General features: G+C 37.5%; 1 protein-coding gene across 2 annotated transcripts in view; it reads right to left on the minus strand.

The window, feature by feature from the left end:
* CCDC141 (coiled-coil domain containing 141) overlaps nucleotides 1-21,444 on the minus strand; it is a 228,886-nt gene that overhangs the window by 31,054 nt on the left and 176,388 nt on the right. For both annotated transcript variants that reach the window (XM_042949270.1, XM_042949269.1), the window contains 6 exons: nucleotides 20,955-21,134; nucleotides 15,202-15,381; nucleotides 14,472-14,597; nucleotides 11,997-12,185; nucleotides 10,305-10,484; nucleotides 8,433-8,582 (listed from right to left, as the gene is read on the minus strand). In XM_042949270.1, the coding sequence (XP_042805204.1) occupies nucleotides 8,433-8,582; nucleotides 10,305-10,484; nucleotides 11,997-12,185; nucleotides 14,472-14,597; nucleotides 15,202-15,381; nucleotides 20,955-21,134 (1,005 nt within the window). The remainder of the gene's footprint in view (nucleotides 1-8,432; nucleotides 8,583-10,304; nucleotides 10,485-11,996; nucleotides 12,186-14,471; nucleotides 14,598-15,201; nucleotides 15,382-20,954; nucleotides 21,135-21,444) is intronic.

Here is a 21,444-nt window from a genome sequence, read left to right on the forward strand (position 1 = left end):
TGGAGACGATTATCTAGAAAGGCCCTGGCAGACTTGCATGCATGGAAATTATTATGCTGATGCAATTTTTGCACCTGACACACCTATACCTAATCGGCGTTGTTTATTTTATATGGTAAATGAAATTGTTGAAGACGAGTTTTAAGCTACCAATTAAGCCAAGCACAGAGACCATATTAAACATTGAAACTGATAAATCAGTAACATTCTGAAGAGGTGGAAAGAACTATAGTTTCAAAATTTGAAAACTATTTCTCTATTAGAACTCAGGAAAATATTTGAGAATATCTTATTTCTGCTGCTATACTTATGAAATAACCAATAAATATTTAACTTCTTTGACATTCAGTGTTTTAATCTGCACATGTTTGATTTTAGTGGGGGAAAAAACAAATGGGATTAAAATACAAAGGGACTACATCCTGCATTATTCACATAGAGCTTTGGCAGGAACTTTTTTCCCCAAAGTCACAATCAGCAACTATCTGAGGAAACCACAGATTCTTGTATTAAAAAAGATGGTCTCAATAAAGAGTTATTATTTAATGGGTACAGAATTTCTATTTGAGATGATGAAAAAGTTCTGGAAATGGAGAGTGGTAATGGTAGTATAACAGTGTGAATACACTTAATATCATTAACCTGTACCCTTAAAATGGCTAAGGTAGTAAATTTTATGTTACGTGTATTTTACCACAATTTAAAACATAATTTTTATCTTTAATAAAAATAAACATAAGAAAAGAAGAAAGAACAGGGAAAATATATGTCCTGTCACTACATGTATCCATTGGAAAATAAAATGTTATATTCTTTTTTTATCTTATTGGAACATGATATATATTATACACTTCAGTCGAGAGAAAGGAAGAGGGGTTCTGTCATCAATCTGATAATCATTGGATTACATTGGCTTGTTTAAATGGGAAAGATCAACATCTATTTGAAAACTATGTGATGAATGGAGAAAGGCTGAGCCTTAGCACTGTAATTCTAAACCATGAAATTTTAAATCTACTTTGGATCAAAAAATTTAAGACTGGTAAATGATGAGCACAATTTTATTTCTGTTTCTTCAGAATGTATGCACTTCCACTGAAGATGATTTATAAGACCAAAGAATGCTCATGGCACTATGGGTATGTGAAACGGACTCAGCTTCTTTCTGACACATGAGCTCCTCTGACAAAGTTGCTGGCACTTTTTCCTTTTGGTCCCACCAGAAATGCAGTTTAAATCTTGTACCTTTCCCAGATCCAATTTCAGACTATTGCAGATACAAGCGGAAGGCAACATGAACAAACTGCCTTTAGCAACTAGATTTTCAGAAAAATCTAATCGTGCCTAAATTTCTTACCTAAATGTTCCAACATGAAAACTTCCCATCTAATCTCCATATAACTTGTCAAATTTTTAAAGAAACTGAGTGCCATGGTCGCTTGGCTATGGGATCATTGTTCCTGCAGCTGTTTCTAACTTTAGTTAGCTTGTCAACAATGGGGAATGGTGAAAATGGCCAAGACAACTGCTCAACAGGAGGACATAAGCAGGAAAGAACACCCAGAGCTGGACGGGAGAGTTTACCCTATTAGAAAATTTTTAATGTTGTTATAATCCACATTAACAACATTTTCTAAAAGTCTTTAAAACACCAGGAGCATTTTCTTTTTCTAATGAATAATGTGATTTTCCAATCTATGTACTTGTTCAGCTCCTCCATATTTGTTATGGAATATGCAGACTAAGTTAATAGAGGTATAATTAGGAAAAAAAGTATTAAGACTTTGAAATTGTGGTTCTTTTGGGGGCACCTGGGTGGCTCAGTCGGTTAAGTGGTTAAGTGTCCGACTTCAGCTCAGGTCATGATCTCACGGCTTGTGGGTTCGAGCCCTGCATCAGGCTCTGTGCTGACAGTTCAGAGCCCGGAGCCTGCTTCAGATTCTGTGTCTCCCCCTCTCTCTGCCCCTCCCCCCACTTGCACTCTATCTGTGTGTGTGTGTGTGTGTGTGTGTGTGTTCTCTCTCTCTCTCTCTCTCTCTCTCTCTCAAAAATAAATGAACATTTAAAAAAAATTTTAAGTGTAGTTCTTTTGAAACTAGCAGAATGAACATCGTCACCAGATTTCCCAGGGAGCAGTAAGCCTCTCTCAGGGTTAGGAATGAACAAAGCTTCCTTGAGAAGAAGCAGAAGCAAAAGGGGCTGATGACAACCAGGCTGGCTTGCTATTCTTAGTCTTGACGAAGCTGGTCAAGGCTGCTTTGGCAGAAGAATGTATTATTGTGAGTCTGGTGCTGGCAAGGCCAATTTATGTGAGGGAAATGGGATATTTTAAAACTAAGGAAACACATTAAAGACAAAAGCCTTTCATTGGAACTATGGCACAGGTTTGGCCAGAATCAAAAATACAAAATCAACAGTCCATTTCTCTTAAGGTCCACTTCATGAGCTTCATTTCTTGCCCATCCTTTTGCCCATTTTAGAAAAAAGCTTTCTGGTGCTCATTTTGAGTAACAGAGGCTTCACAGTTATTATGGCCCAGGGATGCTTGCATTTGAAATGAAAGGACCCAAAGTTTCATAATTCAACCTGAATGATTTGCTACAATTATTATGGGTAGAATATTAAGCCTAAGTCCTGGAGAGATTTCGGGACAAGGCTCCCTTGGCCTCCTTCTGCTTGACAACTGCACCATTGCCTGCTGTGCTCAGGGCCAGGACTGTAGCAGCAGAAGTGGGGCAGCTTGGACAGAGAAGATGGGCACTCCATTTGACACTGGACGTGGCAGCATGTCTCAGTAATGGCTATTTTACAAACTCTGCAAGTTCACTGTCTTCGTAATAATATATTTGTTTTATTTTCTGGACATGAAAACTATGATTTTATTTTATTTTATTTTATTTTATTTATTTTTTGGGGGGTACAAGTGAGCAAAGGGCAGAGAATGAGAGAGAAAGAGAGAGAAGCAAGACTCATGTTCACCCAAAGTGGAACTCAAGCTGACCCGATGAGGGACTTGAACCCACGAACTGCGAGATCATGACCTGAGCCAAAGTCAGATGCTTAACCGAGCAAGCCACCAAGGCGCCCAAAAACTATGATTTTAAACTTCAACTTTCTATATTCTTCAGGAAAAAGAGTCACTTTGCAGATGTTAAACACCAAACTTCTAACACATTTTATGCCTATGGGATGGGCATTTTCAGAACAAATTATAATCTTTCTTATTCTCTTATACATACCCTCTGAACGGACCCACAGTGTGGCCTGGTCACGACTCATTGTGACTTGAAGTCCCATGGGCGTTAATTCACTCTGGACTCCATGTTTCCTGAGGACTGTTGCAGTCTTGTGGTCCAGTACATAGTAGCCACATTGGTGATATGTGTTGAATGATGATAGTTTAGTTTTTTCTTAAAATCACTAGTGAGGGCTATCAATCTGAAATACCTTTACTATACCACAATGCTGCCCCATTGCATGTTTTCCGCATCCATGCATTCTTTTTCTGCTTCTTGTCCTGCCAGTGGGTGACTCTCCACGGTCATTTTGTCAATCAATAGCAAAGTGCTATACAATGTCAGGAAGTCTGATTTTATTAGTTGGATACATGTCTCTCCCTCGATTCTAATTTACTGCTCTAATCTGCCTTCTATCCCTGGAACTCAGATGACCGACTCACCCAAATTGACATAAAAATGTGTGTAAGTGGAACATGAGACTCTGACATATGGAATATACTATATGTGCACTAAGTCTTTTTTCTGCTACCTTCCTGATGTTGCTGCAGTATAAAAATTTCTGGCTAAAAAAATAAAATTATATGAAAGCTTCTGTTTGCAAAACTTATTTTGGAAGAATGGACACCAACCCAATTCTGTCATAGCTATTTTTTTCAGCAAGGTAGTTGTTTGTGACCCATATATAGACTCCAGTTACAAATTTCCATGAACATTATGTAAATGTAAAAGTAATTTTTTTTGTCTTGTTGCAGGTAGAAAACATGCTCAATATTAACGTATTACATTTCTAAATGAAGATGTGTAAATGAATGAGTAACTAATAGTGTTCCGTCACATATTACCACAGAGAGTGTCTGTAAATGCCTTGTGTATTAACAGCTTATTTATGTTGCCAGGCAAGAAAATATATAGTGAAATTCAACATTCATGCATACAAATGTATCTTTGGGTAAAATGAATGAAAAAAATAACTCCCCAAAATCTGGCAGTCTGAAGGCTGTGAAGGTAGATGTGGAGAAAATGAGATTTTACAATTTCCTATGTCTTACATAGTGTATGAAATTAGACAATGAGAATATTTTACCCAAAGATAATCAAGGCGCAAAACCATGGTTCTTTATCTTTACAGAATATCATATCACATTTAAAAAAATCATATTTAGAACAGCCCACTTCATTTTGCCTTGAGGTACTGAGTCCTCTTCTGAGGGCCCTTAGTGCAGTTATAACCATGTAAGTTAGTTAGGGCATCATCAAAGGAACTGTGCTGTTAGCATCAGCATATAAACAGCTTGTAACAGATATGTCGTAAAATAAGGCTAGAAGAGGAAAACACAGAAAAAGGATCCGTGGAACATTAGACCATGCAGTAGTTGAATGGGCTAAAACAGGAACGAGTAATGAACTCTGAGATTAGCAAGTGACAGTGTGTCAGTGCCCAATAAATGCCAATGCCCAATAAATGAGCTTTTGGCCCAAAGCTGACTCCTTAACACAACATGAACAGAAACTCTGCAGTTTGGTAGCATACTGCTCAAGTGAAAATCTTACACACCTCAGTTTTCTCATCTTAAAAATGAAGATGTCAAAGTAGAGATCTTTCAAAATCTATTTCAACTCAGCATCTGTGAACTTCCAAGAAGCACTTTAAGCACATTAGAAGCAAAACAATGTGTTTTCCAATCAACTTAAAAAATCAAATGTAATGTTTGGTTTAGTTCCCTAGTGGGGTGTCTGACTTCATTTTTTTATACCAAAAAGTAGTGTAAACTATTGCTTTTAATTTTATATAATGTTTCAAGTACGTACACCAAATATTAATAACTATAATATAATAAAAATGTCTAGGGGTGCCTGGGTGGCTCAGGCAGTTGAGCGTCCGACTTCAGCTCAGGTCATGATCTTGTAGTTCTGACTTTGAGACCTACGTTGGGCTCTGCGCTGACAGCAGGGAACCTGGAGCCTGCTTCAGATTCTGTCTCTCTCTCTCTCTCTCTCTGCCCCTCCCCCATTTGTGCTCTTTCTCCCTCTCTCTCAAAAATAAATAAATAAAGCATTAAAAAAATTTCTAAGTGTATAAATATTTTCACCACTTGGAATCACCCATCTGCACTTTGATCTTCACAATAAAACTAGAGCGTACATACATTTATTTTACTAAACTGTACTGAAAATATTCCTTCTGCTTATTTTCCCATTAGGCTTATGGTTGGAAATTCCAGGATGTAGATGCTAAACTGTGACATGCCTACTACATTTCTATAAGAAGGAAAGAAGAAATAGATCAAAGATTTTCAAAGATCTCTTAAATGTGAAATTGTAACTTAAATCAAAGATTAGTTGGATACGAAGTAGAAGCAAATGGGAAGACTAGTTCTCTTAATGTTTAAGATCATGTTAAAGTGTTATCTGATTCCTAAAGCAAACCCACATGTATCTGGTTGCTCATTCCTGTTACGGTACAGACAATCCTGGGGTGTCCCTACTGTGACTACAAGGTACATCTGTCATCCTGGCTAGCTGGCTCCCAGCAGAGGCACATCACGAGGCAGCCTGTAAATAGAACCACTGTGGGAAGGGCCTAAACAGGGGGACCGAGCTCCATAAATGCCACAGCACTTCAGGAAGATGGAAACAGCTATAGGGAGCTAGGAATAAGACTTAGCCTCCTCCACTTGTGGCTTCAGTCAGTCTAGAGCTGAACATCCCTGCAGGGAGAGAGATTTTTGGCAAAACAAAAGTTTACCAAAGAAGAAGAAGAAGGAGGAGGAGGAAGAGGAGGGGAAAGGGGCAGGGGATAGGGTGGGGGAGAAGGAGGAGGACGATGGGAAGAAAGAAGATAACTTTGGAGAAAATGTGTAAATTGAGGCTAACAGAATGTTAGAGAAGCTTTACCGCTTCCTTTTCCTGTACCTACTTTTGTAATGGACTTGTGACTAATGGACTCAGAAACATTTTACTCTAAATGGAGATAAATCTGGAATTACATAGTACCTTGTCTTCTGCTGTCAGTTCTCAGTCAAAAATCAGGACCCCTTGGCACAAAGACACTTAGATCAATGGAACAGAATAGAGAACCCAGAAATGGACCCACAAACATATGGCCAACTAATCTTTGACAAAGCAGGAAAGAATATCCAATGGAATAAACACAGTCTCTTCAGCAAGTGGTGGTGGGAAAACTGGACAGCAACATGCAGAAGAATGAACCTGGACCGCTTTCTTACACCATACACAAAAACAAACTCAAAATGGGTGAAAGACCTAAATGTAAGACAGGAAGCCATCAAAATCCTCAAGGAGAAAGCAGACAAAAACCTCTTTGATCTTGGCTGCAGCAACTTCTTACTCAACACCATCTCTGGAGGCAAGGGAAACAAAAGCAAAAATGAACTATTGGGACCTCATCAAAATAAAAAGCTTCTGCACAGTGAAGGAAACAATCAGCAAAACTAAAAGGCAACTGACAGAATAGGAGAGGATATTTGCAAATGACATATCAGACAAAGGGTTAGTATCCAAAATCTATAAAGAGCTTCTCAAACTCAACACCGAAAAAACAAACAATCCAATGAAGAAATGGGCAAAAGACATGAACAGACACTTCTCCAAAGAAGACATCGAGATGGCCAACCGACACATGAAAAAATGCTCAACATCACTCATCATCAGGGAAATACAAATCAAAACCACAATGAGATACCACCTCACACTGTCAGAATGGCTAACATTAACAATTCAGGCAACAACAGATGTTGGCGATGATGTGGAGAAAGAGGATCTCTTTTGTACTGCTGGTGGTAATGCAAGCTGGTGCAGACACTCTGGAAAACAGTATGGAGGTTCCTCACAAAAATAAAAATAGAACTACCCTATGACCCAGCAATTGCACTACTAGGCATTTATCCAAGGAATACAGGTATGCTGTTTCAAAGGGGCACATGCACCCCCATGTTTATAGCAGCACTGTCAACAATAGCCAAAGTATGGAAAGAGCCCAAATGTCCATCAAAGGATGAATGGATAAAGAAGATGTGGTATATATATATATATATATATATATATATATATATATATATACACACACACACACACACACACACACACACACACACAATGGAGTATTACTTGGCAATCAAAAAGAATGAAATCTTGCCATTTGAAACTATGTGGATGGAACTAGAGGGTATTATGCTAAGCAAAATTAGTCAGTCAGAGAAAGACAAATATCATATGACTTCACTCATATGAGGACTTTAAGACACAGAACAGATGAACATAAGGGAAGAGAAGCAAAAATAATGTAACAACAGGGAGGGGGACAAAACATAAGAGAGTCATAAATATGGAGAACAAACTGAGGGTTACTGGAGGGGTTGTGGGAGGGGGGATGGGCTAAATGGGTAAGGGGCATTAAGGAATCTACTCCTGAAATCACTGTTACACTATATGTTAACTAATTTGGATGTAAATAAAAAAAAAATCAGGACCCTTGCCATCCTGATCTGTGTTTTTCCCCAAGGGTAGGTTTATTTAAATGGAAGTTTAACTAGGGGAAGGTGACTGTGACTCACTACATATTTGGGGGTTGGGTTTGGGTAGAATTGAGGAAGAGGAGGTAGAATTATGTGTTCGTGAGGGGGAGCACGGATGCAGAGGTTGACTTTGATGTTACTCTTTTTTTTCTCTAGAAGTTGTTTTGCCAGTAGGCTACTTCATTCGAGTAAACATGAAACCAGCCACTTGATTTTGGTGATAATACTTTGTAGCCTCTGAGGCAAAGAGCCTGTTCCCCTGGCCCTTGGCGCCCCCTTCACTATGAGTCAATGGTGCTTAAATAGAATCTCAGCAGGTTGGAGCTGGCTGTCTGGAGACAGCATCACTCTTTCTATCCTGACAGGCTGTATCCATTCAAGCAAGCAACTGCTATACAGCCTTGGGTGGGGATAAGGAAACAAACAAAAGGCCATAATGGTACATTCTAGGTTTTTCTATTCATTGACAACATACTGACTTGGGTGCTTGAAATTTACTCAAACTTTCAGAGCCCTGAGACTATTGCTTGGTAGATTAAAGGTCAACATTGAATAAATGGTCGCCTGATTGTGTGTGCATGGGTGCAGACACTTGAGCCACATGCTTTAGGTTCAGAGCAACTTCTGGCAATATCGCTGCTCACTCCCACCACCCCACCTCATTTATATTGTCCCTTGTGGTGCAGTACTCCAAGCAGCGGATCAGGGTCCGTTCATATTCCTCGGCTTTGGCACGCAAGTTCACACCATCCCCCTCAAGGACGTCCAGCTGCTGCTGCAGGTTCTTGGCAGAAATGTTAGAGCAGTTCTGAAAATGGAACGGAAGTGCAAGTGACAAAGGGAACGGGCAAAACAGCAATGAGACGGATGTGCTATTTACCTGCATTATGAAACTCATAGAGGACATTAAAAACTAGGTTCCTGGTTTACTTTACCTCAAGCATATCTGAATATGCTGTAATGATTTCAGAAAGAAGCCAGACACCAACATGTCAGGGAAGGCAAACCATTGTATTTCCAGTCTTGAAACTTAAGTTTTGAAGATTTGCTCATCACACTCAAGTCTTCAAAGATGTCGTTTATTATAAGGTATAATTTTTACTTCAAAAGCATAAAATATGCATCGGAAACCTTCAGCTTCTGCACTATAATTTTCCTGTCAACTTGAACTTAACCTCAGATTCATTATGGAAGTGCACCAATCTCTGCTCAGCACAGAGGGCTGCTGAGGCCAAGGCAGACAAGAGTTAGAGAACAATTTATATTATTTGTGCAAAGTGAGACGTCTTACTTTTTTTTTGTAATATCTTTACTAATAAAATAAAACTCTTTAAAAAGAAAGTTCCTTCTTGGTAAAAACTGATTCTATTTTGTATTTCTGTCTTTTAGCTTAAAAAAATTACGTTCTTTGCATTCCATATAGTTTAATATGGATATCTTAATGAACTTTGAAATAAAATTGACCATTATGATTTATTAATGTTATACATATTGGATAGAAAAAACAATCTTTTCTCACTAAACTTAGGAATTTAGAAAGGGATTTTTTTAAAATCAGAGTCCAATATATTATTTAGAAAAATTTGATCTGGAAATATTTTCTTCTCTTTTAGGCTCCTTTGTTAATGTCAGTCCACTGGCATAAAGCATGTCCAATGACTGGTGCCCAAGCCTTCTGCAAAGCCAGGAGGCTCCTCCATTCTGAGTTTTCATGGCTTAAGCAGCTTCTCTGGGCCTCAGATGCTTCTTTTATAAAATGAGTGTTGTGGGCTGGCTTATGTCTAGAATACCTTCCAGATCTGAAATGCTAAAGCAGCATTGGTCCAATCAAAATATAATCTGAGCCACATGAATAATTTAAAATTTTGTAGTAGTCATATTAAAAAGTAAGAAAGAAACAGGTGAAATTCATCTTCATAATGTGAATTGTTAGACCAAATATGTCCAAATATCATCTAAAATGATGATACATATTAAAATATATGTAACCAAATGTAGAAAATATTAATACAGTTTTTATACTAAGTCTTTGAAATCTAGTTAATTGTTGCTAAACTTCTGTCAGAAATACTTGATCTGTATTCAAATTTCATAGTTGGTAACTTAAAATGTAGATTCACATACCCAAGCTGTTCCCAACATACATAAAAGTTTTCCCATAATTACACTGTCAGTTTAAAATTTTTAAATTAATTAAAAATAAATAAAATTAGAAGTTCAGTTCTTTCATTGCATTAGGCACATTTCAAAGGTGAAAAATTGACTGCCATATTAGACAACACAACTCTACAATTCTATTTTTAATTAGCATGAGAATAGGTGTATAAAACAAGACTTGTATAAACAGATTTTCTCCTTAAATATTTTTTCTTTTGTTATAGGTGGTAGACATTCACCACAAATAACTATCCAGTGGCTTAATGTATTTTTTAACTTAACATGTACTAGGCCATCTGCCTGGTTTCATTGATATTATAACCCAACTCTCAGCTTTAGTTAGATATGAATGATGGTGTTCTAAGTTGCTTACAGGTCGCTGTACTGAAGAGATGATGTCCACTCCCAGGGAAAGGGCCAGTTTATAGAGCTGCTCAATATGTGCCTGCTTCTCCTGAGAGCGACTGAGCTGAACCTGGGCTTCGTGGCCATCCTCCAGCTCCTTTGGCTGTTCTAAAAACTCCATTTCTCTTGATTTGATGAGATGACCCAGCTGAAATTTAGGATGTTAACAATTAACATGGGTTTCATATTTTCAGGAAGACAGATTTTTTTTTTAAACAAAAAGCCTACTTCCTATAACCGATTTTACTACCTGGTCAAAATGTTGCCAAGCCCATCTATAATTACTAGTGTTATAGACAAATAAATGTTACAGGGCTTCAAACCAAGAGGGTAAAATTGAGGAACTAATACTACCAGTTCTGTTAAAGAAGGTCATAGCCTAAAACCTTTGCAAGATCTAGGCTTGTGATCCGAGTAAATTCAGAGGCTGTTTTAAAGGGATATCAACACATCTCCATTTTATGTTAATAGAAACTAATAACGTGATGCCTGGGTGGCTTGTTTGGCTAAGCATCTGACTCTTGATTTGGGCTCAGGTCAAGATCTCACAGTTTGTGAGTTTGAGCCCCTCATCAGGCTCTACACTGACAATGCAGAGCCTGCTTGGGATTCTCTCTCTCTCCCTTTGTCTCTGCTGCTCCCTGCTGTCTCTCTCTCTCAAAAATAAATAAGTAAACATTTAAAAGAAAGTAGAAGCTAATAACTTGAACCTGTACTAAGCACTCCTTAATGTCAAGTACTTAAGATACAAAAAAAAAACCCCCAAAAAACACATGAATTTATTTTCTTTCCTCAGAGAGCTTACACTTGAAGGGAGAAAGTAATTAAGAATCAAGATACTAAAAATGACAGATGTGTGAGATAAACTATGAAAGTTCTGGGAATTTAGAAAAGAAACAAATCACTCCAAGTAAGGTAGGCTTGTTGGAAGCAAGGATAGAGTTTAAATAGTAGAGAAGAGCAAAAAGGACCTGTCAGATAATAGCAGCCTGAGAGTCAAGGCTTGGAGAGAGGAAGGTGTGCATCATCTTTAAGGGACAAACAAAAGCTCAGTTTGGCTGGAATGTAAGGGAGGATAGAAGCTAGTGAGAAAAAGTTAAAGGCCAGATTGTGGAAAACTTCAGATACCAGAAAAAGCAACTTGGCCTTTATTACACAATAATTTATTTCTAATTTCATAGTTTAAAGTTTATTTCTTTATTTTGAGAACAAGTGCGAACCAGGGAGAGTCAGAGAGAGAGGGAAACAGAGAATCAGAAGTAGGCTCCATGCGCTGTCAGTGCGAGCCTGATGTGGAACTTGATCTCGTGAACCATGAGATCATGACCTAAGCTGAAATCAAGAGTTCACTGCTTAACTGACTGAGCCACTCAGGTGCCCTTCTAATTTCATAATTTAAAACTGAGGGTCTTGGGGCACCTGGTTAAGCATATGACTCTTGATTTTGGTTCAGATCATGATATGACAGTCATGAGATCGAACCCCACCTTGGGCTCCACGCTGGGCATAGAACCTGCTTGAGATTCTCTCTCTCTGCCCGTTCCACTGCTCACTTGCTCTCTCTCTCTCTCTCTCTCTTTCTTTCTCTCAAATAAATAAATAAATAAATAATAAAAAAAATAGAGCTGAGGGTCTTCCAGATATCCATGACAAGTCCTACCTTTTCCTTAACTTGATGGAATTGGACTACCTTGTACAGGATATCCTCATAATCTTGGATTCTCTCTTTCTGTTTTTGATGGAGGTGAATAAGCTCCTTCAGTTGTTGAGACTTCTCTTTCACAGGGGCTCCTTTGCCAGTTAACTCTTCTGATTCTTTTACAATGTATTGAACTTCAACGTTCAGTTGCTAAAGAAGTTGAAAGAAATAAAAGATATCCAGCTTTTAGATAACTTTTTCCTTTATAACTGACTATAGGAAGGTCTCAATCACTATTCTCTCATTTGCTAACTGTTATTTATTGTCAGCCCCACCCCATCCTTGCAAATCCAGGCTTTGTGTTTGATGCTAAGGATACATTATTCTATTCCCATCTTCTTAGAAATTAAAAAAAAATTGCTATAAATGCAAAAAACATGTTTCAAAGCTAGGTGGTGAAATAGAAAGTCACATATTTCTGTGGCACACCAAATCCTCCAGTTATCTATTAAATGAATGTATTTTAGATATTTTATGAAGCCATGATCATCTCTGATATTTAATGTAAACTAGAATCAGTATGATAAAAACATCAAGAGAAGACAAGTCTAAAAATACATTGGGGGAATTATTTGTCCCTCATGATAACAGAATGATCAGAATGAACTACCAGCTGAGCAATGTGGTAGATATGCTACTTTAAAAATGGTCATCCCAGAATCCACAAATAGACACCACATGTAGAGAGGGATAAAGCAGCTTCCTTTTCCCTAGGACCACTCAGATACCCCTTGTAGGAATCCAGATTTTGGGATAGAACTTGCAAATGCTGGACAACTCAAAGAAGAAGCCACTATAATGTCAGGGATGGAGCTTATATCAAGGAGAAAAGTAGTGGAAATCATTTAGGCTAAGGAAATACTTTGCAGAAGAGTAGGCTAATAAAGGTCTTCAAGTTGAAATCAAGCATAGGGGCATCAAATATATGCATACCACAGTGACAGAACTAATGAAGCTTGGGAATGGCCCCTGACTTAGAAGAATTTACTCATGCATGCATGTGCAGGGCCACGTGCATGCATACATACACAAAATGCCAGTAGGCATATAACACAAGGTATATCAAAGTAGCTAACATGTAGGCTAATTGAATTTTCTAAGAATTTATAGAAAAGACTTCACCATGGGCTACAATGGTGGGTGTGTGTGTGTGTGTGTGTGTGTGTGTGTGTGTAGGAGGTAGTTTTATGCTATCAGTTTTACCTTTAAAGAATCTGAAATAGGGGTGCTTGGGTGGCTCAGCTGGTTAAGTGTCTGACTTTGGCACAAGTCATGATCTCATGGTTCATGAGTTCAAGCCTCGTGTCAAGCTCTGTGCTAACAGCTCATAGCCTGGAGCCTGCTTTGGAGTCTGTGTCTCCCTCTCTCTCTGCCCCTCCCCCACTCATGCTCTGTCTCTCTCTGTCTCTCAAAAATAAATAAATGTTAAAAAAATTTAAAAAAAAGAATCTGAAATAGATCTTCCCTAAAGGAATCTTCAGTCTTCTGATTTGGCATTCTTTAAAGCCAACATTTTTGAAGTAGCAACCAACAGCAATGCAGATATCTTAACTTTGCAGTGAAGAACAAGAAGTCAGGCAAGAGGACAGCATGACTGGCAAATATTTTTGACAGCTGTATCAGGTTTAGGAGCGGCAGGAGGTGGAGGGTATGGAATGCATGGGCAGTCTGGGCCTGGGAACATGACTCATGGTTTTATCTCTCATCTTCTGAGGGCTCTCTGAGAGGGAGAATGGGAGAGCACAGAAAGATTCCTGGGAGAGTGGTAGGAATCTGGGGTGCCAGTGAATGGGGATGGTGACATCATAGTGGTGATTTCAAGGACAAAGGGGAGCAGAGCCTCTGTGTCAGAGCTTGCTCACCCTTGTTCTGAGATGTCTTAATCTAAAACATGTCTATAGGGAAATAATTAGAATGAATATATGTGATAGCTTAATGTAAATTCAAATAATCTAAGATAATATATTAGGCATTTTGTAGCCTGAATATTTGTGTATCATCAAATACAGAATAGTGCAGAAAAACAGTAAGAAAAATGTGTTTTTAAAGTGTAATTTTAGGGGTGCCTGGGTGGCTCAGTTGGTTGAGAGTCCGACTCTTGATATCAGCTCAGGTCATGACCTCATGGGTCACGAGATGGAGCCCCATATCAGGCTCTGCGCTGACAGCACGGGGCATGCTTGGAATTCTCTCTCTCCCTCTCTCTCTCTGCTCCTCCTCTGCTCTAGTGTGGGCACATGCACTTTCATTCTCTCTCTCAAAATAAATAAACAAACATTTAAAAAATAAAAATAAAGTGGAGCTTTAGACAAACCATGCTTTTGTTTAAAAAATAACAATTCACCAGTCTGTTAAAATTAGTTAGGTAAATCTCAACTGAACAGTTTTTGATTTTTTTTTTCCCATTCACCCAAGTCCATCAATCTGTTTCTTCACCTGGAGGTGAGGCTTCATTTCATTCCATTTTTTCTGTAGACCTAAAATGGTCTGGAGGCTCCCTCCAAGGTCAAGTGCAGACACAGGCATAAGTGCTTCCTGAAGAAGTTTTAAGTTGTAAGTGGTCTGAAATATATATTAGATAGTTATGTGTTTATGTTCTTGGACACCATTGGCAATCCAGTGATGACTGGTGCATCATCAAACTTTTCAGTCCCCATGAAAACACTCACTACCTCAAGTGATTCTGTGGTCCTAAACTACCAACGAACAAAAGCACAGGCCCTGGGTTTCCTTTACTTTTTTGTTTTGTTTTGTTTTGTTTTGTTTTGTTTTGTTTTGTTTTGTGGTAAAATACACATAACAAAATTTACCATTTTAAACAGTTGCCAATTGTGCAGTTTTGTGGCATCAGGACATTCACATTGCTGTGCATCGATTGCCACCATCTCCAGAACTTCTTGCCATCCCAAATAGAAACCCCATACCCATTTACCAGGAACTTCCATTCCCTCCTTCCCTCAGCCCCTAGTAACCTCTATTCTGCTTTCTCTCTTTACGAATTTGACGACTCTGGGTACCTCCTGTAGGTGGGATCATACAACATTTACCCTTTTGTGACTGCCTTATTTCACTTAGCATCATGTTTTACAGTCTCTTCTATGTTGCAGTGTACATCAGAATTTCATTCCTTTTTAAGACTTAATGATATCCATGCATGTTCCTGTACCTTTCTAAGTTGTTCTTTGAATGCTCCCCACTGCTGTTTCACAGGTTTGCTTGCTGTGGCTTTAAGTTGCCATGTCATCCGAAGGTGGCTGAGTTCTTCTCTTTCTGCCTTCTGGCTTTCCATAGTGTTCTCCATAAAGTGCACTTCATTTTTCACATTTAGTATTTCATTCTTTTTTGCCTGTTAAATTAATAATCCATATAATGGCTTTTCTTCCCCAAGAGACACAAAATTTTTGTATACACTCTTTTAGGAGACAAACACTTTGTCATGGCCACCACGGAGCATGGTTCTGAGATCAAGACAAATCTGGAATGCTTGTGTAAAGGCACAGTGGGGCTCTCAGAACCTCTGGTCTATGCTTGGACACCAGGTCCTGAGTACTTTAAAATCCAGTAGTGTTTGACTCCCCACCCTCTCCACCCCTAGCCAGAGTCTGGTTATTTCCTGGGGCTTAAGGGGTGATTAAATGAGTGTCAGGATCCAGAAATGTTGAAGTTAAGATTATTTGAATGCATAAGTTTTGAAGTATATTCTATCTTTTATTTTAACATTGTAAATAATGTTAAATAACTCATTAGAATATGTCAAAGTCTCAGCATCAGGAAATATGAGGGGTCTGCCTTTCTCTTTCAACTATCCCATTGTATATACTACAGTTATTTCAAATTTTCTTTGTGAGCAGTTCTTAAAGCTACTCCCTTTTGTAAGAACTGAAATGTACATCTATATATCTCTGTATTTTTATCTCTATTATGCACCTATAGTACACAGCAGAACCCATCCTAAACGATATTTTTTAAATCCCTGCTATAAATAAAGTTAGGGTATCTTTCACATATTATTAAGAAACTATTAGTCAGAATCACAACATCTAAATTCAGAGTCCTCTTCATTTCTACATGTCCAATTTCTACATGTTCTGGTTGCCTGATTTGAAAGCCTATAAACAATGGTTTTATACAGGGGAAATTCAATTGCAGTCAGAAGAATAAAAGAAGTAAAGAGTAAAACCATGTACTTTTTTGTGAGTGCAAACATTAAAAAAAATGCAGAAGAATATTTAGTTGACAAAACAATGGCTTTTTACTTTGATGGCTAGCCTTTCTCAATAAATCCTTGAATTTCTCAGGAGCAAATGTGCATAGATTTCTATACAGTAAAATCTTGGTTTGCAAGCGTAATTCATTCTGGAAACATGCTTATAATCCAAAGCACTTGTATATCAAAGCCAACTTCAAGAACCATTGGCTCAGTTGTGATCATGTGACATTCGGCATCACGTCCTACTTGTACTCCAAGACATCACTTGTTTATCAAGTTAAAATGTATTAGAAATGTTTGCTCATCTTGTGGAACACTTGCAGAACAAGTTACTCATAATCCAAGGTTTTACTCTAATCACAATTACAGCTAGGGATCTAGAAGTCAAGCGATCTTTTAGATTGTAGTCAGAAGACAGTGTCATGAATGTGTGCTGGAGTATTTTAACAGACCATCTTATTTCTAAATTATTTTAAATGACATTAATATCTCACATTTATATTTTTACATTAATTTAGACATTATAAAGTGCCAATTAATTACAAAAGAATATAATTGCAAGTTCTAAATAAGATCTCGCCTATGAATTTGGGGATTCAGAAATAAAATGATATATGCTGTAACTATGGTTAACAAGATGATAATATATCATGAAAGATATCCGACAACTTCAGCAGAACCCATCCCAAACAATATTTTTTTAAAAGATGCTATAAATAAAGTTAGGGTATCTTTCACATATTATTAAGAAACTATTAAGCAAAATATAATATATAATTTAATGTAAACTTGGAAATTGCAGCATATCAATGTCGACTATAATCAGCAGGGTATGATTCTAGTGAGGCCTGGAAAAGGGAGTGCCCAGTAGTATTTGTGCTATCTAGCTAGCAGGATTCAAGAAGAGTGATTATGTACTTGGCAGACTTGAGTATTTTGACCACTCACCAAGATTAAATAATTTGCCCAAGGTCTAGTTAGTAAACACGCTACTCATTCTACTTCTGTTTAGGGGCATGGAAAAAATTGCCATAATCTTATCTAATAGGGTACTAAATTACCCATTTTCCATTTGGATTCAGGCACAATGAATGGTGTGTCTTGTTTTCCAGACACGTTGATAACAGGAAGGCAGTATACTGGATAGCATCCTTGATATTCACTGCTATATATTAGTAAATTAGCACTTTCATTAACATGTCTGCCCAGAGTTCTCACATAAATCAATTTCTTTGATCTTGATGATTTTTTAGATGAACTGAAAAATTTTCGGTGTCAACCTTGAAAAGATGAGCCACAGCAACCCAATCAAGAGCAGAACATTCAGTGGAAAATGCCAGCAGGCCTTCTTCCTCTTTAGCAACCACAAACTGGTTACCACATTTCAACAATAATGTTTGTTTAAAATCCTGATGGTCCAAAAAATATGAAGAAATTAAAACTGTGTTTTACTTGCTTTACCAATGATTTCCTATCTCAGAATGTTACTGAACCAATAAAGTTAACTATTATGTGGATCTTAATTCTTACCAGTAAGGAAGAATTTTATTATATGACAGTTTTTAAGGACCTTGAGGTAAAGCATGTGTTTTATACATAATGTCTGATATTTGATGAATATTCACCAGTCCTGCCAACACAGGGCTACATGCCTGGAAACCAAGAGAAAAAAGTAGACAACAGAAACAATTCCAGGCTCAGATGTTGGAGTTAGCTGACAAACACTTTGAAATACCCATGATTAATATGATCAAGAGAGTACAGGACAGATGTAGAGAGGACAGGAGAGATAATTGTATTGGTAATTGAAATCTAATTAAAAAAAAGATACAACTGGAAATTTCATAACTGAAAAGTAAATTTCTGAAATGAAGTCGTAATAAAAAGGATAGACAAAAATGCAATTTGCAAATATTTGAATTCCTTCTGGGTGTAAATTAGAGAAGTACACAATTAAGAGACTAAAGACTATATAACGAACAAAGTAAAAATGTGAAAGGTGACAGATCAATAGATAATCATGTTCTAAATGTTCCAAATGAAAAAATCACTTAATTAGTTTTTACAGTAAGCACCCGTACAACATAAGAACATGGGCGAATTGCTTAGCAAGTTTTCTCTGATGCTTAAGAATAGTATTAGATAAATCAGCACTATAAATACTTTTTTTCCCCACATAGACTTAATAAGAATGGTCTTCAAACCACGAAGGTTGAGCTAGAGAAGATAAAGAGTTGCTCAGAGTGATGAGAAGAGTTACAGAACCTAATTCTTCCAGATGAATTCAGTCTCCAGACTGAGATTGATCACATTTCAGAGCACTGGGAAAATTGCAGATGTCAGTTATCTTTGCAAATCTACAGAAAATAAGAAAAGTGCCAGAAAGTTAGAGAAAGGAGAATGCCCTGGTTTTCACAAGGGGGAAAAGGATGGACTACATAATTTACAGATTGGTAAGCCCTACATTGATAATTAGTGCAGTAACTTCACCATCGATCAAGAAGCTTGTAAGCACTTTGGGAAGAATTCCCTGATCACAAGGAGCCAACCTGATTTATGTCAAATTATACTTATGTAATGGATAGGATACTTTGTAGGCAGACCTTTCTTTGAGCTGTCTCTCTCACTACAGACTTAGGAAAAAAGTTGTGAATTAATGGTTTAAATAAAGTACCATTGGAAGTATCTGTGATTGTTTAAAAAAACTGTCTAATCAAGCAATTGCTGAATGGGTTGGGACGTCAACTTGCCCCATAGACACTTTTATTAAAGCTCTACTTGCAGCCATAGAAGGCCTACTTATCAAATATATAGACTTAAACTTAGAAAAGATGGCTAATGTAGTAGATAGCAGGGTCAAGTTTACTTTAATAAGATGGAATCAGAGGTAAAATGAAATTAAATAGTAATAAATAAATATAAAGGCCCACATTTGTATATGAAAGATAAATGCTTGACCAATATAAGATGGGAGTGATCTAGCTTGGCAGGAATTGCAATGAAAATGTAATGGGAGTTGTATTTGATTACAAGCCTAATATGAATCAGCAAAGTGAAATTATTGCTAAAAATGCTAGCATAGTCTTAGGTCTCCTTAGTAAAAAATGATGTCCACTTTGTTGTACTTTGTGTTGATGTTGTACCTCACTTTTTGGTTACATTTCATGAATGATTTTGGCAAACCATAGAAAATTCTGGGAGGGATAATTAGGATGCAGAGAGAAGTGAAACTGTCTCACAAATGATGGAAAGGATTTATATGTGGTTAGCTGCCTAAAAAACTCAGATTAGACATAGCAACTGTTTTCAATGTTTGAAGGACTTACATGTGTAAAAAGAATGAAATGTGATTTTTTTTTCCCCTGTGTAGCTACAGAGGGTCAGAAACAGATACAAAGACAGATTTGGCTTAACATTAAAAAAAAAAAAAAAAGGTTTCTAGTAGCTGGGATTTTGTAACAATGACATGAGCAGTTTCATTAGGAAGATACTTGAGGCATTAAAGGAGAGTTGGAGTAGCTATTTTTTAAAACTCTGTAGAGAACTTTATCAGCCACAGGTTGATATAAAGATTCTAGGGTATTTTACAAATACAACTTAACTAAAATTTAGAGTACATTTCTAAATATAATGGAGCTTCATTATGGAAAGATCTGCTATGGTATGAAATTTTTCAAAATGATGATTCATCCTAGATATTGTCTTAAGCTCCTTGAAATTTTGTAAAGACCTTGTTACATATTCTCAAAATAACACAGAACTAGGGGTGCCTGGGTGGCGCAGTCGGTTAAGCCTCCGACTTCAGCCAGGTCACGATCTCGCGGTCCGTGAGTTCGAGCCCCGCGTCGGGCTCTGGGCTGATGGCTCAGAGCCTGGAGCCTGTTTCCGATTCTGTGTCTCCCTCTCTCTCTGCCCCTCCCCCTTTCATGCTCTGTCTCTCTCTGTCCCAAAAATAAATAAAAAACATTGAAAAAAAAATTAAAAAAAAAAAAAATAACACAGAACTTTTGCATGAACCTCTACTGAGGTCTCTGTGTAATAGTGGCAATGTTGTATTTGGATGACAGTCACTCTTTCTTCTTAGTAGTTAAAATAGCCTTCATTATATCTGTGTAGACGGAACTAGAGGGTATTATGCTAAGCGAAATTACTCAGTCAGAGAAAGACAAATATCATATGACTTCACTCATATGAGGATTTTAAGATACAAAACAGATGAACATAAGGAGAAGGAAGCAAAAATAATATAAAAACAGGGAGGGGGACAAAACACAAGAGACTCTTAAATATGGAGAACAAACAGAGGGTTATTGGAGGGGCTGTGGCGGGGGGGGGGGGGGTGGGCTAAATAGGTAAGGGGCAAAAAGGAATCTACTCCTGAAATCACTGTTGCACTAGATGCTAACTAACTCGGATGTAAATTTAAAAAAAAATTAAATTAAAAAATAAATAAAAATAAATAAATAAAAATCCATCCTTACTGAAAAAATAGCCTTCATTATAAATTAATAGGAAGTCTAAGACCAAATAAGCATGTAAATGCTGGGCTTTAGGACTGTTCTAGGTTGAATAAAGCTAAAACAAACAAACAAACAAAAAAACTTCCTAAACCAGCAAGGTTGATTAGCAGACAGTTGAACTTGAATTTATGATTTTGACTTTGATAGTAATCCTTGCAGAAGGTGTGACACATTTAATATCATTCTTACCATATTTATTAAATTAAGGAACTCAAGCCCTAGGTCTTGAGTTAAAAAGCTCCTGTTTAAAAATAGCTGCCACTGCTTTTCAGCTGAGTCAAACTGACGCTTGGATTCAGCATCATCCTCTTCCTTCCGTGGGATTTCAGTTTGGTAAAACTCCTTTAGGCTCTGACACTGCTCCTCTAGCTTAAAAAAATGAGAATATAAATGAAAATTAAAAACACTTAAAAACATTTTTTAAAGTTTATTTATTTATTTTGACAGAGAGAGTATGCACACATGTGTGCACGTGCACCAACAACAACACACACATGATCGGGGGAGGGGCAGAGAGAGAGAGAGAGAGAGAGAGAGAGGGAATCCCAAGCAGTCTCCATGCTGTCAGTGCAGAGCCCAATGCAGAGCTTGAACTCATAAACCATAAGATCATGACTTGAGTTGAAATCAAGAGTCCAATGCTCAAGAAACTGAGGTACTCAGGCACTCCTTAAAAACA

Source organism: Panthera leo, chromosome C1 (genome assembly GCF_018350215.1).
Source record: "Panthera leo isolate Ple1 chromosome C1, P.leo_Ple1_pat1.1, whole genome shotgun sequence".
In the NCBI taxonomy this organism is placed as follows: Eukaryota; Metazoa; Chordata; class Mammalia; order Carnivora; family Felidae; genus Panthera; species Panthera leo.